We start from the raw sequence: 23,243 nt of genomic DNA, 5'->3' as shown, positions 1-23,243 counted from the left end.
ATCTCTTGAAACCCATGTGTCAAGGTCAGAGGTACTTTTTCCTCACTTCTATGTACAGGTCCCTCCCCACTGTGAAACGAGTCAGAATTCCCAAGATCTTATAAGAAGCCACACTAGAGGCGGAGCGGAGGTCCAAGTAGAAAGCAGAAAACAGGAAGATGGGAGGGACTCACTCTCGTTTGCATCCTTCTTGGTGTTTTTAATAAATGCTGAGAACTTGGCAAACACATCATTTCCAGCAGAGTTAGATTCAGCGTGTTGGGTCCCCAGCTTAGGGTACCTTGAAAAATTCAAAATGAGAGGATCACAGATCAGCCACGTTTGAGTTAGGAGAATACGATGTGAGGCAGGGGGAGGAAGTGACTTTCTCTGAGTGGATATAAACATGAAAACTGCCCCTTGAATGTTTGCCTAATCTTTCCATCTTCAAAGTTGAGAGCAACGCCGTCCAGGGGAAAAGCACTGGACGGACTCTTCTCACCCTGGAACGCGGGGCCCCACCTGGCCTTACTGGTCTAGTTCCCTCCCTCCTGAAATAGAGGTAATGGACTAGAAGGTTCCCTTCCAGGTCCAGCCCGCTGTGATGCTGCGTGCTAACACCCGCTCCTTACCTTCCAGCAGAAGCGACCCACCCACGTGACATCGGCCTACTTCCTCCCCACTTCCTGCCGTCAACCCCTAATTGCCAAACCGCAGGTGCGGAGCAAAGAAATTCGAGCCACCTAAGCTCAGCGTTTCTAATCTCGCTGTGCCTTCTGTGGCACGTCACAGGTACAACTCGGGAAGTAGGTACCGTGGCCAGAGAAAACCAACACACGGAATTGTCTGTGAACGGGGAGAAGTGACAAGCGAGTGGTGAACACGGGTTTTGATGAGGCCCACCTTGGGGGGGCTAACTTCTCCTCTAGGAACTCCTCGATCTTATTCACGTCCGTCTTGACCTCACCATCAAAAGTCATGAAAGGCGGGTTGGTGCCGGGAGCCAGGTTCTGCAGGTCCGCGGGTTTCCTGGGTGGGAGGGAAGGGCAGCGTTGGTAGCGCCACTGTTTGGATCATTTCCAAGGCTGAACTGTGTCCTCCCCAGTTTAAGAGAAACCACCCTTGAGAATTTCAAAGGCGATTGTGGGTTTACAAACTGTCCTACTGGCGAGGAAAGTGTGGCCCTTTATCTGGAGACGGAGGTGAAACGTTAACTCTCCCCAGCGTTACCAGCCAGGAGTGGTGCTCGGACAGGCTGGGTTTTTTTGTTTGTTTGTTTCTTTGCGGTACGCGGGCCTCTCACTGTTGTGGCCTCTCCCGTTGCGGAGCACAGGCTCCGGACGCGCAGGCTCAGCGGCCATGGCTCACGGGCCCAGCCGCTCCGCGGCATGTGGGACCTTCCTGGACCGGGACACGAACCCGCGTCCCCTGCACCGGCAGGCGGACTCCCAACCACTGCGCCACCAGGGAAGCCCTCGGACAGGCTTTTGAGAGGTTCACAGCTGACCGGTAACTGGCAGAGCAGGCTCTTCATGGCGCACCCTCAACCCCCACTCTTCCTGGATTACGTCTGATCCCGTTCTGTAATTACTGTGTGGCCCACACTACTCCCGCTTCAATCAAGGGTCCTGACCCGGGGTGGATGTGCCTGCAATATCGCCCATGGGTCCTAGAAGTGTGTGTGTGTTTGTGTGTGTGTGTCGATGTGTGCCTCTGTGTCTGTGTCTCTGTGTGCCTGCATGTGTGTCTGTTTGTATGCCTGTGTGTGTCTGTGTGTGTGTCTGTCTCTGTGTGTGTGTCTCCATCTGTGTGTGTGTGTGTGTGTGTGTGTAGGGAATTAGGTACAGTTATTTAAATACTGCAGAAACCCTGTCGTACCTTTTCAAGTCCACCGTTGTCACATTAAATATAACGCCCTTTAGCCAGAGAATCATAAAGATACGCTGAGAAAATGGGCAATTTCCAATACTCTCACCATCACAACCAGCCTACAAATGGAAAAAGAAATCCTTATCAGAGCCAGTCTCACAGTTAGAAATGCCAGACTCTGCTATGCAATGCACACAAAACCATGATGAATTTTCGTTAATGGTGATGATACTGTAAATAGCCTTCTGAGGCCCCCTCCACCAGCCTCCAAGTGGGAGCTGGGGAGGGGAAGGGAGGACACACATGCACTCACTGAGCATTTTCTGTTCTCCTTCCCACACCTCACCACTTCCTGCCACGCTGGGCCTCTGAATAGCAGTACACAGAGGCAAAGAGTGGCAAGAGGGAAGCCCCTTTGCTACTAAAGGCAAAAAAGGAAAACATGCTCTTTCCCTCCCTCCATCTCTCGATCCCCTTCAGAAGGAACACACCTCTCTTTCCAGGATGATCATGTGTGAAAACAGACCAGCAGGTTCTCCCACGGAGACACCATCCCCAGTATTCTCTACTATTTTCATCTCTAGAATGAAGGCTGGATTATACGAGTTCTTAGACCCCCGGACACTGTAAAAAATTTTAGGTCCCCTCATCCGTTGGGGAGCATTTGTACTTAGATGGTAGATTGTTGCACAGTAGACATTGAGGGTGGAAGGATAGGAAACAGTGCCTCCCTGATGACCTAAGCAGGTCACATCCACACACACACATCCCTGAGACACAGGCACAGAAAATTACTGAACAGACATCCTCCTTCCTGTGGGCTCCTGGGAGAGGAGAAAGGCAGGCGTTGGAGAAGAGAGGGGAGCCGTGGGGCTTCATCCTCCTGGGGGAGTTCCCACACTCTTCTTTCTCTTCCCATCTTTCTCCACCCCATGCGTCTCTGGCAAGGTTACAGTGAGAACAAAATGCTGACGGAAAGACCAGGAGACTCAGACAGACTGCAATGACAGAAACACAGCCATATTTAATCCAGGAAGTCCATTTCTGCCACATGCAGTTCAAGGAAAGTTGAGAGGAAAGCAGTGAATCTATAACCTGAATAACAGAAGGACACAAGGCAGAAGGTGAGCTGTGGTTTGGGAATTGAAGAAAGGAAAATGATGCCTTAAGAAAACTGGACAACTTAAAGAGAACTTCAGAGGTGCTTCTCTGGCATTAGGTTCCGAAGTCACCCGGAGAGGTTGTTAATAACAAGATGTCCCTATAAAAGGAGAGTATAAGAGACCCCAGACCCAATGTTAAAAAGACTTGATCAGCCTCTTCACAAAAGACAAAATCCAAATGGTCAATAAGCACATGAAAACACTCTTAGCATCACTAGCCAGTAGGGCAATGCACGTTACAACCACAAATAGATTCCACTACACACCTACAGAATGGCTAAAGTGAAAAGATCGGACAATATCAAGTGCAGACAGGAATGCAGAGCAACTGAATTCCCATCCATTGCCAGTGAGAGTGCAAACTGCTACAACTACTCTGGAAAACTGTTTGGCAATTATCTACCCAAGATAAATATGCATTTATGCTATGACACAGCTATTCCACTCCCAACAGAAATAGTGCTTAGGAACACAAAAAGCACTTATATGCATGTTCTTAGCAGCTTTAGTGTAATAACCGAAACCTGAAAACGACTCAGACACCATGAAGAATAGAATGAATACATAAATGATAGTACATTCATATGGTAGGACAAGACGCCACAGTGGAAAAAATTAGCTATTACTACAAGCCACGATGTGGATGAATCTCACATACATAATGTGGAGGGAAAGAAACCAGACTCAAAAGAGTCCTGCATAATTCAATGCATAATTCAATGAAGTTCAAACACAGGCAAACTTCTCTATGTGACGGGAATCAGAAGAGCAGTTGCCTTTGGAAGCTAGGTATTGTCTGGAAAGGCTGAGAGGGAGGCTTCTGGGTGGTGGCAACATTCTACAGCTTGAGCTGTGTGGTGGCTACGCGGTGGGTATACTGAATTGACTAAGTCTTAGTTAAGGTTTGTTTCCTTCACTGCATGTTATATTTTAATACAAAAAAGAAGCAGAAATATTAATTTTAAAAATACAGAGTCAGATTCAGTGGGTCTTGCATGGGGTCCAGGGATCTGAATTTTTAACAAGCTCCCCCAAGGTGATGTGATGCCTGTGGTCAGTGGTCTCAGCCCCACCCTGGACAAGAGGGTAGGCTGGCCCAGTGTTATGATCAATGCATAGGACAGAACGGTTCAAACCCCCCAGTTGGATGATCTGTTGATAAGAAGACTTGCAAGACCTCCTAGTTGATAAAAACAGCTGCATAAGTGTAAAGATAAAGGGTGAACTTAATACACCTGAAGAGGCACCAACAGATTCAGATAAGTGACTTCAGAGACCCCTAAGCTCTGGGTACTTGCTTCACCCCCTCCAACCCCTCCAGCTCTCCCTTCCCCCCCCCCCCAGTAGAGGGAAGGGCTGAGAATTCCCCCAGCTGGAGTCTGAAGTTGCTGGAGCTTGAGGGGTGGGGGAGGTGCATAGCTAGGACCCAAGCATCCAAGTAGTCATCACAACTGCCCTGCAGGCGGCCCCCTGGCCACCTGGTCCCATAGCCTTATGGCCATTTTGAAGGCTGCCCTGTCTCGTCCTCGGCTCTGTCCTGGAAAAAGAAACAGCGCAGAGCTGAGTTACATAAAACTCCCAGCGGCTTCCTGCTGGGGAGCCCTCCTAAAGCATGGTGCCTTCTTAACCACTGTAGGTTTGGGCAGAGTCATGCCAAAGAAGGGGGCCAAGGGGGGATGAAAGCGCTGGGACACAAAGGCACATAGTTTGGCCAGTCCTGACTTGTTCTGCAGCTTTTAAACCTCTTATTTTTATAGTAGTTACACTAAGCTCAGCAAAGTCTGAGATAAGTTCTTCAGAGTGGGGCAATTGTTCTTCTCCTTCTGCCTTGTGTCTCTGACCTTGGAAATCCTGGAATAACTCATTCTGAATTCAGCAAGATCCCCGCTGAGCCCAGGTGTTCTTCACCGGGCTTCTTGATGAAACTCACCTTGACCAAGAACCCTGTGCCTGGGACAGCAGCATCTGGAGAATAATTACTCTGCACGGGTCTCTCTGCCTCACTCTGTCTCTTTCACGGTCTCAAACTCAAGCCAGTGTTTTCCCTTGTAATTGCTCTCACCTTTTCCTGAGTCCTGGCAGCTATCCCTTTAGAAGAAATAAAAAGGGGGTAGGAGCAATTCATATTTTAAAATATACCAATGGCCTGTGTCATCCACTCCATCAAAACTTAGCCTTCTTAACAGGCTCCTTCCCAGAACTGCAACTGGTCCTTAACATGGGTGCCAGGAAGGTGGGACAACGGTCTGCACAGCCATAGCGCCCACAGCCCAGAAGATCGTGATAAAAGCCATGATTGTACATTTCCCCCCGTGTGGCCTTCAAACAGAATTGTTCCAAGCCAGCGCAGCTGCTGGACTGAAGGCTGTTAGGCAGTTTAGAAGAATTAGCCAGCTGCCACGACTGCCCATAAAACAGGATTTACATAACCAGTGTTGCCTCATCTTAAATTGCTCTAAAATAAATTTTTTTGCTGTCTCAGCCTGTTGTACATGTGGGGGTTACGGGAACATGGTGGGAGGGACTAGGACGCCTCGCTGCCTGATTGTATTACTTTAATGTGCTTCAGTGCTGGGATGTGCTAGCAAAAGGCAAAGATATACCATCTCCACTGCCCATTATTGGGCAACAATGGGAGAGTGTCACTCTGGTCACAGTCATCACCAGACAAGATGATGGGGTACACACATAGACATCAGGGGTGAATAACCAACACTGTTGCCATAATCGGGACGTTTTATCGTATGCAGTTTTATTTTCTGATGCCGCTAATTCTCTCAGGCTAATTACACTCTGGGCTAAGATTTCTCAGCAGAGCTCTCAACCTACGGGGAAATTCTGTATGTATACACTTCTGATTAAAATCAAATGAGGCAGTTTAAGAGATCAGAGTGTCTTTTGTTTCCAGTGAAGACCCAGGCACTTGGATAACCTGGATTTGGAGGTCTGCCTTTCAAATGCAACTTTGTTGAGCACCTACGATGACGGTCATTCTCAAAAGAAAAACACTGGTGCCTCTGACACGTTCTGAGAAATTCCGTTCGCCACTGAGCCCAGCAGTGGCGTTCAAGAACGTTGGTGATTCTGCTGGGTCCCCACTCACGGCCTGAGGTGTAAAGGTCCAAATGTCGCTACAAAGGTCAGCAGATCCTCCTCAGATCAGAGCCTCTCCCACCTACTCTCTGCACGCTCACTCCATTTAGAATCAGTGGGGAGCATTTTTTTAAATTTCCTCTCAGTGCTTTCGGTTTCCGCCAGACGACCTTTCCAGGGCTGGTCTGTAGTTACACGGAAGGGGACCACCCACCACACCTTCCACTAAAATGACTCCCACTCGCCACTCCCTTTGAGGGACCCGCCCACCCCCACCCCCGCCAGACCTGACCAAGGGGTGATGACCCCCTCAAGATACTCCTGGTGGCTCCCTAGCACCCCTCTCTGACCTTCCCACCAGAACAGGTCATGCACCCACCACCTGATTCCCCACCTTCTTTCTGGTCCCTACCTTCTCTCTAGAAAATTCCATGAGGGCCTAAATGGTAAACACATTCTGAGAAGGAAGCATTTGTCCCTACTCTATGTAAATGTCATGAAAAAGTGATTTGCGGATGGAGGGAGGATAAAGGAAGAGGCAATAAATTGGAAATATTCTAATTGTCCCCTTTCTGAGAACTGGCTTTCAACCAAGGAGGTAGGATGTCCATCCTGTGTGCGGGGGAGTGTTCCTGTCCCTGCAGAAAAGCAGGAGGGATCTGGGGGCAAAGAGCTAATTTGGCTGGCTCCATCCCAGGGACCCAGAGAAAACTGGTGAGTAATAATGGGCCGTGTGTTTCCAATGATCTGGAGGGACTCGAGGCTGAATGAAATCAGTAGCTGATCTGAGGAGGCCAGAGTCAGAAGACAGTTTGGCGTGGGAGGCCACGGGCAGCCACCCGAATCAGTCCTTCCCCAGGAAGAACAATGTGGTCCAAAGGGCCGGCCAGAATGCTCCTCTGTTGGCAGCTGGTCCGGCTGAAGGCGGGACACAGCACAGCCAGAGAGAAACAGCTGCAGCCAACCAGGTGGGACCGACTCCCGCCCTCCGAGCCCCACCTACACATTTCCCTGAATTCCTCCTGGGTCCTTTGCAGAAAGCACGACAGTCTCGCGTGCTTTGGGGCCTGGCGATGGAAACTGCCCAGCACGGCCAAGCACAGAGATCCGGCCTCCAAGCTGGGCAGTCAGCCAGCACCCCCAGTCCACAGATGCTGTCCTTCCCATGCACACGCCTCTTTACAGATGACGTCAGGGTTGCATGAGCACCTCTCGTTGAATGTGTGTGCTCTAAACTCAACCCCAGGAGGACGGGAGGGGGACCACCATGAGTTCAGGGCACTGGAGTAGCTAGTGCTTGTAAAGAGAAATGTGGGTGCAGTGTCTGCGCACGTACCCCCCAGCCTGCACCCACCATGTCCGCCTGCCATTTGGAGCAGGTCAGGACCAGGGAAACTGTCCCAACCCAGCGACAAGGCCTGTGGGACAGGTGGGGGACACTCCTCCTGGGTCTTTTCTTGCTCCCATGTGGAAGCAGGCAGGAAGGCCAGGATGTCCCTAACCCTCGACACAGGTCTGGAGCCCGGGACCCATCTTCCTTCATCCGGGCGGCTCCTGCCGGCCCTGGCGGAGTTCCTGGCACACAGTAAACACTCCAAGCATGACTAAGGGCCTGAACCCTGTTGCTCCCATGCGCCTGGAGCCTGGTCCACTTCAGAAAGTGCCTCCCTGGGCCTCTCTCCTCTTTCTTTGCTGGGCCAATGTCCGTGAACTTTTCCCTTTTAGAAGCTCACAACTTCTCACTACTAAGAGATCACCCAAGGAGAGTGGCATCCAACTGGAGGGAAAAGAACAGAAGGTGGGCAGGAGCGAGGGGGAGGGGAAGAGGTGGAGGCAGGGGAGGGGAGGGGAGGGGGATGGAGATGGAGGAGAGGAGAGGAGGGAGGGAGGGGGGATGGTTGAGAGAGCCCAAAGGGCCCAAGTCATGGGCAGCAAAGTCTCCCCCAAGCCTTCTGGACTAGCGGTTTGACTTAAAATGCGGTATTTAAATCAGTCAGACACTTCCTGATTTTTTTTTTTTTTTTTTTTTACGGTTCGCGGGTCTCTCACTGTTGTGAGAGCACAGGCTCTGGACGCGCAGGCTCAGCGGCCATGGCTCACGGGCCCAGCCGCTCCGCGGCATGTGGGATCTTCCCGGACCGGGGCACAAACCCGTGTCCCCTGCATCTGCAGGCGGACTCTTAACTACTGCGCCACCAGGGAAGCCCCAGAGACTTCCTGATTTTGAATAATCTGTAAGTTGAAAAAAACGTATAATTCTTTCCACTTGCCAGACACATTGAAGTTTCCATTTTGAGCAACATGAGGTCTCTTGGAGACAACATGGTCCAGGGGAATGGGTACGGGGCCAGGGAAAGCCAGTGTGAACTTGGGCCCCACTACTTACTAATCGAGTGGCCTCGGGCAATTCATTTGTTCTCCCTGAGCCTCAGTTTCTCCATTTAAAAAATAGGGATAAAAATCCCTATGCCTTGTAAGATCTCTGTGTGATACGCTTGAGTCTCCTGGGCACCCAATAAAGGCAGCTATTCCATCATCATCGTTACTCTTCCAAATCTGAGAGCCCCAGAACAGACAATTATGGGACTTAGGGTACTTTTTAACAAGGTTCAATTAGTGTGATTTTCATGCCAAACCGTATAGGCCTTAAAGGAGCACTGATTTTTTTTTCCCCCAAAAAACCTAACACCTCCTGTATCTATTCCAAGTGAAAATTAACAACTGAAGTCTTTTTCTTAATTGCAAAAGCAAACAGATCTTTAGCCAGGAGGCAAAATAGGAGGGCCCTGGCCTGGCATTCGTGTCTGGGAGTTACACAGACCTCTTGGGGAAAAGTCCAGAGGAAAGGGCATCAGGAGGACTGGGTGCACCTGACCGATGGCAGGGTTGACAAGCCCAGGGAAGCTGCTTACTTTTCAAGAAGTGACACCAAAGGCCTCTGTCTTTTGTGATCACCTGGGGGAGAGTGGGTTCCGTGTAATGAGAGAAGAAAGCAACCACTCTTCCATCAGGACTTGGCGTTCAACACGCTGGAATTGCAGATTCACGTGGAGAAAGGCTATGCTAACTAACTGGGGGAGAAACAAGCCATCCCATCTCTTCCTTGTCCAATAAGAATGTTTTTGAAGAAAATGTCCTCCCAAATCAGCGATTTTGAAGGTGATTTTTAAAAACTAACACCTCTTGAAGACCAACTCTGATTTCAAGTACCCTTCCAAACTATTTATGGACGTGATCAGAGTCAATCCTCTCCAACTCCATTGGAGAGTAAGATGTCCTATTTCAACTTCCATTTTACAGATGAGAACACGGAGGCACAGAGAGACTAATAAATAACCTGCCCCCAAACCCAAACTGGATTAGGTGAACAAAGATCACTCGAGTTCTTGTAAACTGGATCCAGTTAATGGGCCCAGCTTCTTTCCAGGTCCTCACGATGAAAACCAGATCTCTCACCCTTTTCCTGAACTTCACTCAGACCCCAGCACAGCCTTCCTCCTTTGAAATCCTTCTTGCCCGGGTCTCCGAGCCTCCCACCCAGATTCCTGCAGCAGCCTCCTGCCGGCTCTCTCTGCCTGGGCTTCCTAGCCCCTCCGATCTTTCCCCGTATCCTGGATAAGGTTAACCCGGACGCCACTGTCCTTAGCGCATTCTGCTGGAATGCTGCTCAAGTGCAAATTCCAGCTACATTGCTATCGAGCAGTGTGGCCGGGGCAGAGTACCTAACCTTCCAGCACAGCTCTTCGCTCATTTACACCATAAGGTTAATTTTACCTGCCCCTGCATGTTGGGTGAGAATGAATTAGACGTTAAGAGAAAACACACCGAACGATGCCTGACATGCGGAAGCATTGTTACACCCTCCCTCCTTCCTCCCTCCCCCCACCTGCCTCCCCCTTCCCTTCCTTTCTGACTCCCTCCTTCCCTCCTCTGCCTTCCCCCCCTCCCCCTCCCCTCCTCTCCACCATCTAATAGATGCCTGCCTGTCAAGCCAGTTAGTTACTCCCCTTAAATGCTGTCCTTACATATCCCACGTCACCTTCCTGAAATCCCCCTTATCCACCTGCTACCACCTCACTCCTGCTCAGGTCAGGTCAGTGACTTTTTCCAGCTCTGTATCCTTTTCTATGACTCTCTGGTCGGCATTTCTTTTTGCTTTTTCTGAAGTTCACTGACAATACAGTCGGCTCTGCCTGGTTTAGTACCAAACTGTCTCCTAATTATTTTCTGTTGGTTCCATCCCTTCAGGGAGGACCGCATCAGCCTCTGTAGAGCCAGTGATGAACTGTCTTTTCCCCGGCAGTGCCCATGACACATTCATTTTCCTCCAGCTCCCCTGGCAGCACAGTCAGGCCCACGGAAGTCACTCCAGGAAAACTCACCTTGTGGAGCCAATGGTCACTGTTCTCAAAAGTTCTAAGAAGCTCCTTGTCACGAGGAGTTCCTTTAAACACAGAGAAACCACGCCTCACCCCTGAGGATGATATCAGCAAGCCCAGCCTTATCGGTCCCATCCCCTCCCCAGCCTGCCTGTCCTGGGGTTGCTTTCTTCACCCACCCCAAAGGACAATCGCTGGGTGACCCGGTTTGCCTGCGACTGTGATTTTTAAAGTCGGAAATCCCTCAACCCCCCCAGTAAGTCTCAGGCAAGGTGGCACGGCTGGTCACCCTACTGTCCACCCAGGTGAGAGCTTTATTTTTTGTGAGGGTCAAAAACATTATTAACGACCTCCTAGTAACCTAGAAGTGGGGCTTTGTTCCTCCTTCATCAGAAGACCAACAGCACAGATGAACATAACCGATTGATCAGATTGGGTAGTTGATCTCCTGAATGCTGAGGAGTTGGGACTCTCATCTCCCCGGGAGGGAGAACAGATGAACAGAGGCTGAGGCCTTCTGGGGTGAGGAAAGGACGCGGGAATTTAAGACAAGCCTGGCAAACTCCCCAAATTGCACAGAGCCAGCTAATACAGGAACGGCATTTCCCCTCCCGGCTGTCAGGCCACCTTCGGGAAAGAGAAGCAGTTAAAATCGGTGGTACAGTTCAGGTAGCAACTGTACCCCAGAATTGCCCAGCTCTGGGTGTGACAGACCCAAAAACACTAACTCAAAAAGATATATGCACCCCCATGTTCACTGTACATTATCAATAATAACCAAGATATGGAAACAACCAAGTGTCTACTGGTGGATGAATGGATAATGAAAATGTGGTGTATATATACACAATGGAATATAATTAAGCTATTAAAAAATTGAAATCCTGCCATTAGTGACAAGATGGATAGACTCTGAGGGTATTTGAGGACAGAAAAAGACAAATACCATATGATCTCATTTATACGTGGAATCTAAAACAAAACAAAGCTCAGAGTTACAGAGAACAGATTGGTGGTTGCCAGCGGGGCAGGGGGAGGCGAAATGGGTGAAGGGGGTCAAAAGGTACAAACTTCCATTTATAAAATAAATAAGTCCTGGGGATGTAAGGTACAGCATGGTGACTATAGTTAATAAAAGTGTATTTTGTACTTGAAAGTTGCTAAGAGAGTAGATCTTAAAAGTTCTCACCACAAGAAAGAAGAGAATGTCATAACTGTGTGGTGAGGGATGTTAGCTACACTTTCTTGGGGTGATCATTTCCAAATATACACAAATATTGAATCTTTATGTTGTATACCTAAAGCTAATATAACGTATGTCAAGTATACCTCAATTAAACATTTTAAAAATAAATAAAAACTAATTTAAATTAATTAACAGATAAAGAAAGAAACTGTCCTCCCTTGTGGATACTCCGGAGGCTGAGTACCAGCCCATGTTAAACCACAGCCGCTGGAAGAATCGTTTAGTATTTCAGTCAAGATCGATTCTACACTGTTAGGTTCAGCCTCTGAAGCTCTAGGTAAGAAAGAAAATAAGCAACCTGAAATGAAATCAGAACACATCCACGTGCGGAGGCTGAGACTCACCTTTCCACACCTTCACGTATTAATATGTGTCAACTTCCTGTTTCCCTCTAGTGGCGCTTGGTTCAGAAAACTGAGGGGGCCCTGAGAGACTGGACACCAGCAAAAGGAAAGACCGACTAAGTGCCTTCCCCTTCTTCTTAAGTTAGAGGATGCAAACCTTGAATTCTTTTCGGTATTCTTGCTTGATTTGGGGTTTGTTTCTGGTTTTTTTTTTCCTTATCAGATTACCTACCTTATTTGAGTATCGTCAATAAAGAGCTGAGATTTTAAAAAACTGTCATGTGGATATACGTATATTTGCATAGCGCTTTCTTAAGATTAACAATCATAACCATGACGTGCACAAAGAGAGGGAAAAGGGCAGAGTATCACTGAGATCTAAGAAATAAAATGATGAAAAACTCTTACAAATTGGTGGTGCAATTCAGGTGGCAAACCCACCCCAGAATAGCCCGTCTCCGGGTGCAACAGACACTCCAGACCAAAGGGCACCGCACTAGTGGGCCAGAAACCATGACCTGCTCATCCTTAAATCCTTAACTTGATCTCAACAAAGACCACGATTTCTGTTTGATCCTCCATATTACCCTTTGGGTCAAAAAGAACAGCAAGAACTTCTGTCCCAGTCAAATAGGAAAACCTTCTAGGTACCCCCTAGGTCATCGGCTGGGAGAAAACCTGACAGACTTGCGTGTACACCTCCTCTGGGGAACTTAGGGCTGGAAAGATCAGTGTGATTAGTAAGTATCAGCTTGGAATTCAGCTCCCACCTCTCATTCTAAAAAAAAAGACACATAAGTAGATTCATCTTCTCAAAATAGCTCACCTAAGGCCTTAAGAAGTTCACAGATTTCAGATCTGTCACTTACAAATGTCATTAGAAACAAAATGGCTATTTTATGAAATGATGATGATGATGATGATAGCAACTAACACTTACATAGCCTTTGCTCTTTGCAAGCTGTAGTTCTAAACACTCTGCTTTTATTAACTCAATGAATCCTGAGAGCAACCCTATTAGATGTAGGTGCCATTACTATCTCATTACGCAGGTGAGAAGGTCTCACAGTCGGATTTGAGCCCAGGAATCAGCTAGAGGCTGTCCTCTTCATCCCACTCTGGACCCTGGCCCATGTCCAAATGGAGAGGCTCCAGCGCCAGCAGGGCCCCTCCTCAGCACAAAGGGCACTGGCTGGGTAGTCTGCTTGTTTGTTTTACCCCACCTCCTTTCAGTAAGGTGACTTGGAGGCGACTTGCAGGAATCCATTGTAATAAAACACACAGCAGAAGCAAGTGAAAAGTGCAAAGGACAAACAGTGCTTGGGACATTTCACAGTCCTGGGGGACAACTTTGGTAGCCAAGTGGGCTGGGGGCGTGGAGGGAGCCTCTGGCTGGGTGCTACATGTTCTGTTCCCTCCCTAGGAAACCTGTGCTAGAAGTCAAGACGACAGTGAGCTTGTCTTGCATCCCCTAGCCCCGCACTTGGAGGCAAACAGTCTTCCTGCCAGGTTAACAACAGAGCACCCCCTTCCCAGACGCACACAGCCATGCAGGGCTGGCATCCCCCTGTGAGAACTGGGGAGTCCAGCAAAGCTGTGCAGACAGCCCACTTCTTCTTCCAGCAGGGCAGGCAGCGTCAAGGTACTCCTTGAAAGATCCTGTCAAAACCACTCTAATCCAGTCCAACACAGCCCACGTAGCCTGTTCCTTGGCATGTGGCCAAAAGAGTTTGGGTCTGGGATTTGTAAGGCAGGTAGAACCAAATGCCTAATCTTGGCCATAAACAGCTTTCAATAAAAACAGCAGAGTGTTGAGCACAAAGCAAGACCACTGCCTGCCGTAGAAAAAGGACTTTTAGGACTTGCCCTTCTCATTTCAGAGTCCGAGAAGGCACTGGTTAAGGACCGGTGGGCGATCTCAGAAGCCGCCAGGAAAATAACCACCAATTAACTTTCCAAGTAGGTCTAGGCTTGACCTCAACTCATTCTAGCCGTGGCCTGGGGTGACAATGACAGAATGTGAAAGAACAAGTTCAAAGTCTATTTGCCAGTGCAGTAGGCAGAATAATGGCCCCTCAGAGGCCCACATCCTAATACTCAGAACCCGTGAATATGTTACCTTAATGGCAAAAAAGGACTTTGCAAATGTGACAGAGGTTATGGATTTGAGATAGGGAAGCTACCCTGGGTTGTCAGGTGGGCCCAGTCTGGTCACAGGCATCCTCAAAAGTGAGGACCTTTCCCAGCTGTGGTCAGAGAAGATTTGACTAGAGAACAACGGTCAGAGAGATGAATGTTGCTGGCTTTGCAGATGAAGAAAAGGGGGCCCCAAGCCAAGGAATGTAGGTGCCCTGTGGAAGCTGGAAAAGGCAACGACATGGACCTCCCCTAAAGCCTCCAGAAAGAAATGGAGGACCACTGGAGCCTGAGTTTTAGCCCAGTGAGACCTGTGTCAAACTTCTGACCGATGGAACCGTCAAATAATACATCTGAGTTGGTTTAAGCCGCCAAGTGTGTGGTAATGTGTTACAGCAGCAATAGAAGACTAACATAGCTAACGATTCCCTATGGGAATCCTAAACCTTTTCCTAAGACGACGCAGTGGATCGACCGCACAGCAGTCACACAGAAGGGTGAACCCTGAAGTAGGCGGCACTTAGCCTATTTCTAGAAACTTCCTGCATGAGCCTCTCCTCATGTGCCAGGGATTTGCAATGTTGTCATTTGAAGAAGCTCTGTATTGAGCCCACCGATAGCCAAGCCGAGACCACAGCTCCTCTGTGTGGACTTGTGAATTACAATAGCCTTTTTGATCTGAATTCTGGGGAGGCCTGCTCGTTCCTCCACGTCACCTGTGGGGCCACAGAGTCTGGCGGACAAGCCCCTAACGCAGGGGGCTTGACTACTTGACTCAGCAGGCTGTCTATTCCCCCAATTTTTTAATTTGGTAAAACCGATCTGAGGATACATCTGGCCAAAAATATGACAAGGCACAGTTACAGATCATCCTCTCAAGATGACACTTTGCTCTTTTCAATCTTGGCTCCTTACTATGGTTTTTAGAACCTGCCTTCTCAAAAGGACGCTGGCATCAGGTGTGCAAGGTCTTCAAGAAGTTATTAGCGCCTCCTAGTGGTCTTGAGATGCACTTTCTGACTCTCACCTTCCCTTTAAACACACCCATTCCTCATTAGGGTCTGGTGGAAAATGTCACAAATAAGTTTTTAGGCCCGGTAGGAGGCTAAACCTTCCCAATTTGCCTGGGACTCAGGTTTCCTGCTACCCAGGATTGTCAGTTTTAAAACCAGGAAAGTCCTGGAAAGACTAGAGTGCCTTGGTTTCCATACCCATGACCCCCTTGAGACCCCACAGGAAAACTACCCAAAGAGGGCATTGTCTTCCTGTCCTTGGCACTGCAATAACCGGGTACCAAACACAATTGGGACCCAAACGGTAATGCCTTTACTAATGCAACTCTCTGTGAGAACAGCAGCTGACTTGAACGCACTTTGCTCATGATAGGAAAATAACAACTGAAGATCTGCAAATTATTTCTGGACTCTCATCGTGGTGGGTGGGAGAGTAGGGTCACCCCATATTCTGGGCAGAGCAGACCATGAAAACGAAATTCTGACTTTCTCTAAAAGTGTTCAGATTCAGTTTGTTCAGAATTCTCTAGCTCTTTTGCAAAATTCTTTAGAAACATGTAGTTTCCTGAAAAATAAACAAACTCCCTCTCTATTTTTCTTTGTAATGTTCATAAGTTTTAAGGAGGCCAAAGGTCTGAAACTATCTACTTACAAAGATGAAAGTCCAGTGCCTTAAAGACACTCATGTTGGTTTCAATGGCCAACTTATGAAAGTTGTATAGATCTGGGTCAGGGAAGGAGGAGACTGGGAATTTTATATTATTTTTTGTTCAATCTGAAACTAGTCAGTTAATCAGAAATATCTTAAAGGTTTTTGAGGGAATTCTCATTGTGGATTTTAGAATGCTTTCCTTTTAACGTTGAAAGATGGCAGAAATCAGAGGCTTTGTGATTAACTTTCCAGGTAGAAGGCAGGGATCACCTGTATGGTATGATATGTGAGTGTTGGGAGAATCCACCTGTCTAAAAATGCCCACATCATCCTTCCACAAAAGCCTGAATCTCAGAGAATTGTCTAGAAAAAAAGCCACTGTCTGTTAAGAAATGGTGCTGGTTACTCTTGTCTTCCCGAGGGCCAACCTAGGGGAGGACACCAGTCCCAGAAACCTCTAACCTTCCCACAAGCTGGCACTGTTTGTCCATTTCCTCATACACAGCATGAAAGGGTCCATTTTGGCAACACTTTCTACGCCTTCCTACAGGTGTTTGATGAAGTGGCAAAGTCGTTAAAAGTTCCTTTTGTAAAGGTATGCTTGTCAGATCTCATTCCAAAAAGTTCAAGGCACTTTTAAGAAGCCATATTAATTACTACAGCTGGTCACTATAGCTATGAAAGGTATTCAAAATATAAAATTAAATCCCAAAGACCTTGAATAACCAAAGCAATCTTGAGAACGAAGGCCAAAGCTGGAAGCTCACGCTTCCTGATTTCAAACTACATTACAAATCTATAGTAATCAAAATAATATGGTATTGGCATAAAACCAGACACATAGATTAGTGGAAACAGAACTGAGAGCCCAGAAATAAACCCACGCATGTATAGTCAATTAACTTACAACAGAGGAGGCAAGAATATACAATGGGGAAAGGACAGTCTCTTCAATAAATGGTGTTAAGAAAACTGGACAGCAACATACAAAAGAATGAAACTGGGACACTGTGTTACATCATACACAAAAATTCATTCAAAATGGATTGAAGACTTGAATGCAAGACCTGAAACCACAAAACTCCTAGAAGAAAACATACGCAGAAAGCTCCTTGACATCAGTCTTGGTGACAATTTTTGTATTTGACACCAAAAGAAAAGGCAACAAAAGAAAAAATAAACAAGTGGGACTACATCAAACTAAAAAGCTTCTAGGCACAGCAAAGGAAACCATCACCAAAATGAAAAGGCAATTTACTGAATGGCAGAAAATATTTTCAAATCATATATCCAATAAGGGGCTAATATCCAAAATATATAAAGACCTTGTACAACTCAACAGCAAAAAGACCTCAAACAATCTGATTTTAAAATGAGCAGAGGATCTGAACAGACATTTTTCCAAAGACATGCGGATGGCCAACAGGCACATGAAAAGATGCTCAACATCACTCATCATCGGGGACATGCAAATCAAAACCACAATGAGACATCACCTCACACCTGTTTTAGAATAGCTATTACCAAGAAGACAAAAAATAACAAGTGTCGCAGACGGTGTGGAGAGAAGGGAACCCTCACGCACTGTTGGTGGGACTGTAAATTGGTGCAGCCACTGTGGAAAACAGTATAGAAGTTCCTCAAAAAATTAAAAATAGAACTACTGTTTGATTCAGCAATTCCGTTCCTGGGTATTTATTCAAAGAAAATGAAAACACTAACTCAAAAAGATACATGCACCCCCGTGTTCATTGCAGCACTATTTACAATAGCCAAGATATGGAAACTAACTAAGTGTCCATCAACAGATGAATGGATAAAGAAAATGTGGTATATGTATATGTGTGTATATATATGTATACACACACATACACACACATACATACATATATACACACACACACACAAAGGAATATTATTCAGCTATTAAAAAAGATTGAAATATTGCCGTTAGTGACAAGATGTATGGATTTTGAGGGCATTATGTTAAGTGAAATAAGTCAGACAGAGACAGACAAATACCATATGATCTCATTTATATGTGGAATCTTAAAAAAAAGAAAAAACAAGCAAACAAGCTTAGGGATACAGAGAATGGACTGATGGCTGCCAGAGGTGGGGATGGGGGTGAAATGGGTTAAGGGGGCCGAAAGGTATAAGTTTCCAATTATAAAATAAACAATTCATGAGGATGTAACGTACAGCATGGCGACTATAATTAATAATACCATATTGCAGACTTGAAAGTTGGTAAGAAAGTAGATCTTAAAAGTTCTCATCACAAGAAAGAAAAATATTTGTAACTCTGTGTGATGATGGATGTTAACTACACTTACTGTGGTGATCATTTTGCAATAAATACAAATATCAAATCATTATGTACACCTGAAACTAATATAATGGTGTCTGTCAATTATACCTCAATAAAAACTAATTAATTAATTAAATCAGGTATACTGAAAAGTAGCGACCTTAGGTACTAAATAGATTTGGTTTTCTAAATTAAAGTTCGTAGTAGATCTCATGGATGACATATTCACTGAAAATTTTTGCTTCATTTTAAAGAACAAACAGAAATGTCTAGTCGATCAGGTAGTCAGTTTCTCCTGCCAGTGTCTTGTTTAATGAAATAGTGGAATTATCCCTAAATGGTTTTGGCAACTTCAACAAGAAGAGCAAACAAATGAACAGCTCCCAGCACAAACAAAACTTCTCGTAAAGGAGAGGGGCAATTATGTAATGCACAATGGGAGATGCAATTATGCAATGTGTATAATGCAATTGTATATATATATATTGTATATATATTGTATATATTGTATATATATTGTATATATTGTATACATATTGTATATATTGTATATATATTGTATAATGCAATGTGTATAATGCAATTATGTAATGCACAATGGGAGATGCCAGATCAATGGTAGAGTGGGAAGGCACTTTTTAATTTAAATGCAACTTTATTCAGTTCAGACCTACATCTTCATGTTTAAGAAACCTAAGCTACATCAACTTGCTAATTTTCCCCGCTGCTCCCTTTTCTCCTGACCACTGAGTTGAAGGTAAGCCTGCATTACTAACCAGAAACCTCAGGTTTCACAAGTTTAGGTTCAAACCAGCCTGTCATCTTGTATCAGTGAAAAGAGACAAAAGAATCAACCAGGAGTACATAAAATCACATTGTGTATAAAATAGGAAAAGTTGGCTTTATGCTTCAAAAGCAGGAAAGTCAGAGTCAGAACCTCCCCCCCCCAAAAAAACATATGGAGTTTAGGAAAATCACAAAATTGTCCTGGAACTGTGCTCGACAGGGTAACTACTCCCATTTTAACAATTAGATTTCATTTTGTATTTCCTTGTAATCTGAGAATTCTTACAAGGTCAGGGGTTCCTAGGTCATGGATAATTAACTTGCTGAACTTGAAAGTTCTTTGTCAGTGAGCAGAGGCACACAGTACCACCTTGTAGTGGTACTACAAGGTGCCAACCTTGATGTTAACCTTGATGTTAGCAATTTGAACGGAGCGATTTTAGAAGACTTCAGACGTTACAGAATTATCTGGAAGCTTTACCTTCCCCCCTTTCCCACTGTTAGTTATATGACTATATTCTCTGGCTTGGCTTGACCCACGCAACGGGGAAGGTCTGTGGTCTCAGACCAAAAGGGACCAGCCAAGTTCCAAATTTGGAGAAACACCTAACTGGCTGACCAAGGCCAAGGCTAATGCCCTGGCTTTATTATACAGAAGTCTTTTCTGTGCCACAAGCTTTTTTTGGTGAACTCTCTCCCCACCCTCACCCCTGAGGAAGAAGAAAGAGGGAGTGCTATCCTGTTTCAAGATTCCCTAACCCTGACCTATTAGGTCAAAAAAAAAAAACAGTGACCCTGGGGCCAGCTTCGCAGTGGTTCACAAACCAGCCAATGAGCAAACAGTTCAAGGGCTCCTGTTTTCAAAAACGACATTTATGCTAAGTGGCTAGGAACTGGTGTCCCTAATTTGTTGCAAATCTTACTGTGGCCCCAGCAATCCAGTTCCAGGGCAATGGATCCCTTCATCTGCCTTGTGGAGAAGGACACACCGACACCACAGGAGAAGAGGCTGGGGATTTCTCAAGATGTTCATTTATTATCCTAAATCCAATCTGGGCAAGGCCAGTTTCTTACGGGAGTGTCTTATTTCAGTTTTGTAAGGCTTGGAAAACTGGAATTCAGAGATGAAACAACAAAATATTACTTTTTGTGTAGAATAACTTGAAAATACTGTACACTAGGGTGCCTGTAGGTAATTAACTAAATAGGAAAAGATGTGCTCTGTATTTCAGGAAGAAAATAGAATGTGAAGATTTTGTGAGGGTTCTCATTTATCTGTCATCAAAATAAAGGCATCCACACAGATATGAAAATGAGAGAGTCAAGGAGATTTACTGGGCGAGGGAAAGGACTTATTAGGTCTTAGGTATCCTAAGGGGCTACATGCCATGCTTGTCCAGTCCATCCACGGGCACCATGTAAACAGGACCTGCTCTGGTTCCCTGCACCCCAACTGTGTTCAAATCCACACTAACTGATAATGGTCTGCAAGACCCTGGTCATAGAGACCTTCCAACAACACCAGGAGAAGAGGCAGCTGAGGGGGCTTGGTTTGGCACTATCTCGTTTGGCACGAGGGTAAAAATGGCACAAAACACTGGGTGCCCCAAACCAGGAAACAAAACCTCGTTCTGAGAGACAAAATTGTGCAAAAATAATAAAAGATTTCATTTTATGGAATTTGGGATGTTTAAGAATGCTTGAGAATGTTTGCTGAATCGATGAATCCACGAGTCAATCAATGACCCCCTCAAAACACATTGACGGTCAGCACTCCACCGCACTGTGAACAGAAATACTCAGTGTCTGATGTGTCAACACATCCTCAAGGTGGACAGGACGGCGACAATGTGGCAGAAGGAGAGACTCCACCCCCCAGAGAAGAGCCAGCTTCCAGAATTCCCATGCTTTACTCTATTCCTGACCCAGTTTGGGGAACCCATTGTGTTGAGAACATCCCGAAATCCCACCTACAGTGGATACAGTTTAAAGCCGTAAACTCACTTCACATTACTATTCTCTGTGAATCGGTTTAATAACTTCAGGGGATTTTTAACTCTTTCCATTTTTATTCTGACGTTATTGGTGCAGGAAGTAAGAACTTAATAAGTCATACTCTACAAACCTTGAAAAGCCAATTCACCTAATTTTCCAGAATAAGGTATAGTTCTGAAAATCTGGACTGCAGATTAAAACATAATTCTGTTACTGAGATATCACCCGCTGCTACCTTTTGGTGGAAAGACGTGCATAATAAGTGGCCCTGGGAAAGATGACGGAGTTGAACTGATATATTCACTGATTTTCCCACGGAAACAATGATACAAGAGAAGATTATTTTCTTTGCCAAGAACTAAAGGAACAACTTTTGTAGAAATGCCCAATAAACTACAAAATTGGGGGAGGAGTGTCCAATGAAAGACAAAGTGTTCTAAAGGGTATATAAACCCTTTAAGTGGGTGACAGAGACGACATGAGGAGAAACCAATAGAAAAGTGATAGAGTCCCTTAAAGTACTAAATTCTTAACTAATTTCACAATTTCTGTTAGGGGCAAGGAATGCAGGAAAGCTTCTTTCTTTGGGGAGATTGTGACATGGCAGTCATCGGAATTTGATATCCTAGCTCAAATTCTGGAATTCCTACTTGCGAGTTTCCCTTAGAGACTGAAGGACACCCACATTCATGAGACACACCACTTACTGAGGTCCGATAACCTCTCCTCCGGCACCCTCTGCCCAGGCTTTTCTCAGCACAGCATCATCATCTCCCTTCTTCCTCTATAGTCTGTGCCAGCAACGTCCCCACTGGTCTTATCCCCACCTCTTGGTTAGGGCAGGAAGGAGCCATGTGGGGTGGTTCCAGAGAGCAGAACACTCTGCAGTTAGGAGGGACGAGGGTCCGTGGGCAGGTGGACAGAAAGCTGGACCACGCAGCTGGGCTCCCATATCACCACCCATTATTCTGCCACGGTCAACAGGAAGGGCTGTAGGAGGCTGCTTGCAGGTAAAAGGCCAGCGGTTCCAGCTGTACGATCACCATGACTACTGTGTAGCACAGACCATCTGAAGGTCTTCTCGGTTTCTTTAACTTTTCTGCAAGGCAGAGGGAACGCTAACTGGAGAGGAAACTGCCCAGTTGGCTCCCTGGACTTACGCCCCTTCTGGTTCCTCTTCTGCCCTCTGGTGGAGCCAGCGAGAACAGCAACCACCAATAAAACCCAGCACCAGAAACAACGCTCCTTGCAGATAAGAATCGTGGCCCTCATTTTCATACCTTTGTTGGTATCGTTTATTGTTATCATACTAGCTCATCCCATGACACAAACATTACCATCACACTTCTTGTAAGCCTATAAAGGAGAAATGTATCATAAGTGCAGCGAGTATTGAGTGTTTTTCTTCTTAAAGAAATAAATGACTACACCGTTGATATTTTCTAGACTGACTTTGCACACCCAAGGAAGGGAAAGCTTTGCTGCCCTTTATCAGTAAAATGTGTCTATTAGAGTCCTCGGTCCAGGCCACAAAGGGGATTATGCTCTGTCTTGAAAAATGCTTCTTCTCACTCCTCCATAACCTTAGAACTCAGGGACGATTTCATTCCTCATTACACCTAGATCCTAACGAATATATTTTAGATCTTAAAACTTTGAAACAGATCTGAGCTTTACAAAAAGCCTATGAAACCTAAATTCATTCCCAAGAAAGTATAGTATTTATTCTTTTCGACTGCCGTAACAATGTCTTATGAGGTGGATTAGGTGGGTGATCACCCTTGACCCACAAACTTAATCACTGAACCCAATTGCTCTTAGCTTTCAATTCTGGCCACAGGCTTAGATATGTCGGCGTTCATTGTCACAGTGGGTGGAATCAACTCATAAGAAGCACACGGACGAACAAAATGAAACTTGCTACTTTTTATCCTCCTATATGAATTCTGCTTTAAAAACTCTGGGCCTGTTTTTAATCCTTATTTAATAATATGGCCTGATACCAACTGAAGCTTTTACACAGAGATGAAAAGCTTATTTCCTTGTAAAATTCTCACAAGGAATTATTACAACAAAGGAACACCTTGTTCTGGAAGACCAGCTTAATAACGCAGCCTGTTTCTCTATACCCTGGTGGTTTACGTTCTTGAATGACTGAGCGTATTCCATTTCTTAGAGTGACTCCAAAGGGGAAAACGCGTGCACCAAACAGAAGAACTGGCCACACGGGGCCCTCCTTTTACCTGCACTGCCCCCCACCCCGCTTGGAACTACTTT

The 23,243-nt window shown here is 45.9% G+C and overlaps 1 protein-coding gene across 1 annotated transcript in view; it reads right to left on the bottom strand.

The window, feature by feature from the left end:
- The window catches only part of CLIC6 (chloride intracellular channel 6), a gene marked incomplete at both ends in the record, with an annotated part of 40,974 nt that overhangs the window by 6,281 nt on the left and 11,450 nt on the right, over positions 1–23,243 (bottom strand). Inside the window, 3 exons of the mRNA XM_082655015.1 lie at positions 174–280; positions 883–1,008; positions 1,858–1,967. Coding sequence (XP_082511141.1) covers positions 174–280; positions 883–1,008; positions 1,858–1,967 — 343 coding nt within the window. The remainder of the gene's footprint in view (positions 1–173; positions 281–882; positions 1,009–1,857; positions 1,968–23,243) is intronic.

Source organism: Grampus griseus (assembly GCF_964374135.1).
Source record: "Grampus griseus genome assembly, chromosome: 5".
In the NCBI taxonomy this organism is placed as follows: Eukaryota; Metazoa; Chordata; class Mammalia; order Artiodactyla; family Delphinidae; genus Grampus; species Grampus griseus.
This window is presented reverse-complemented; position numbering and strand designations above follow the sequence as displayed.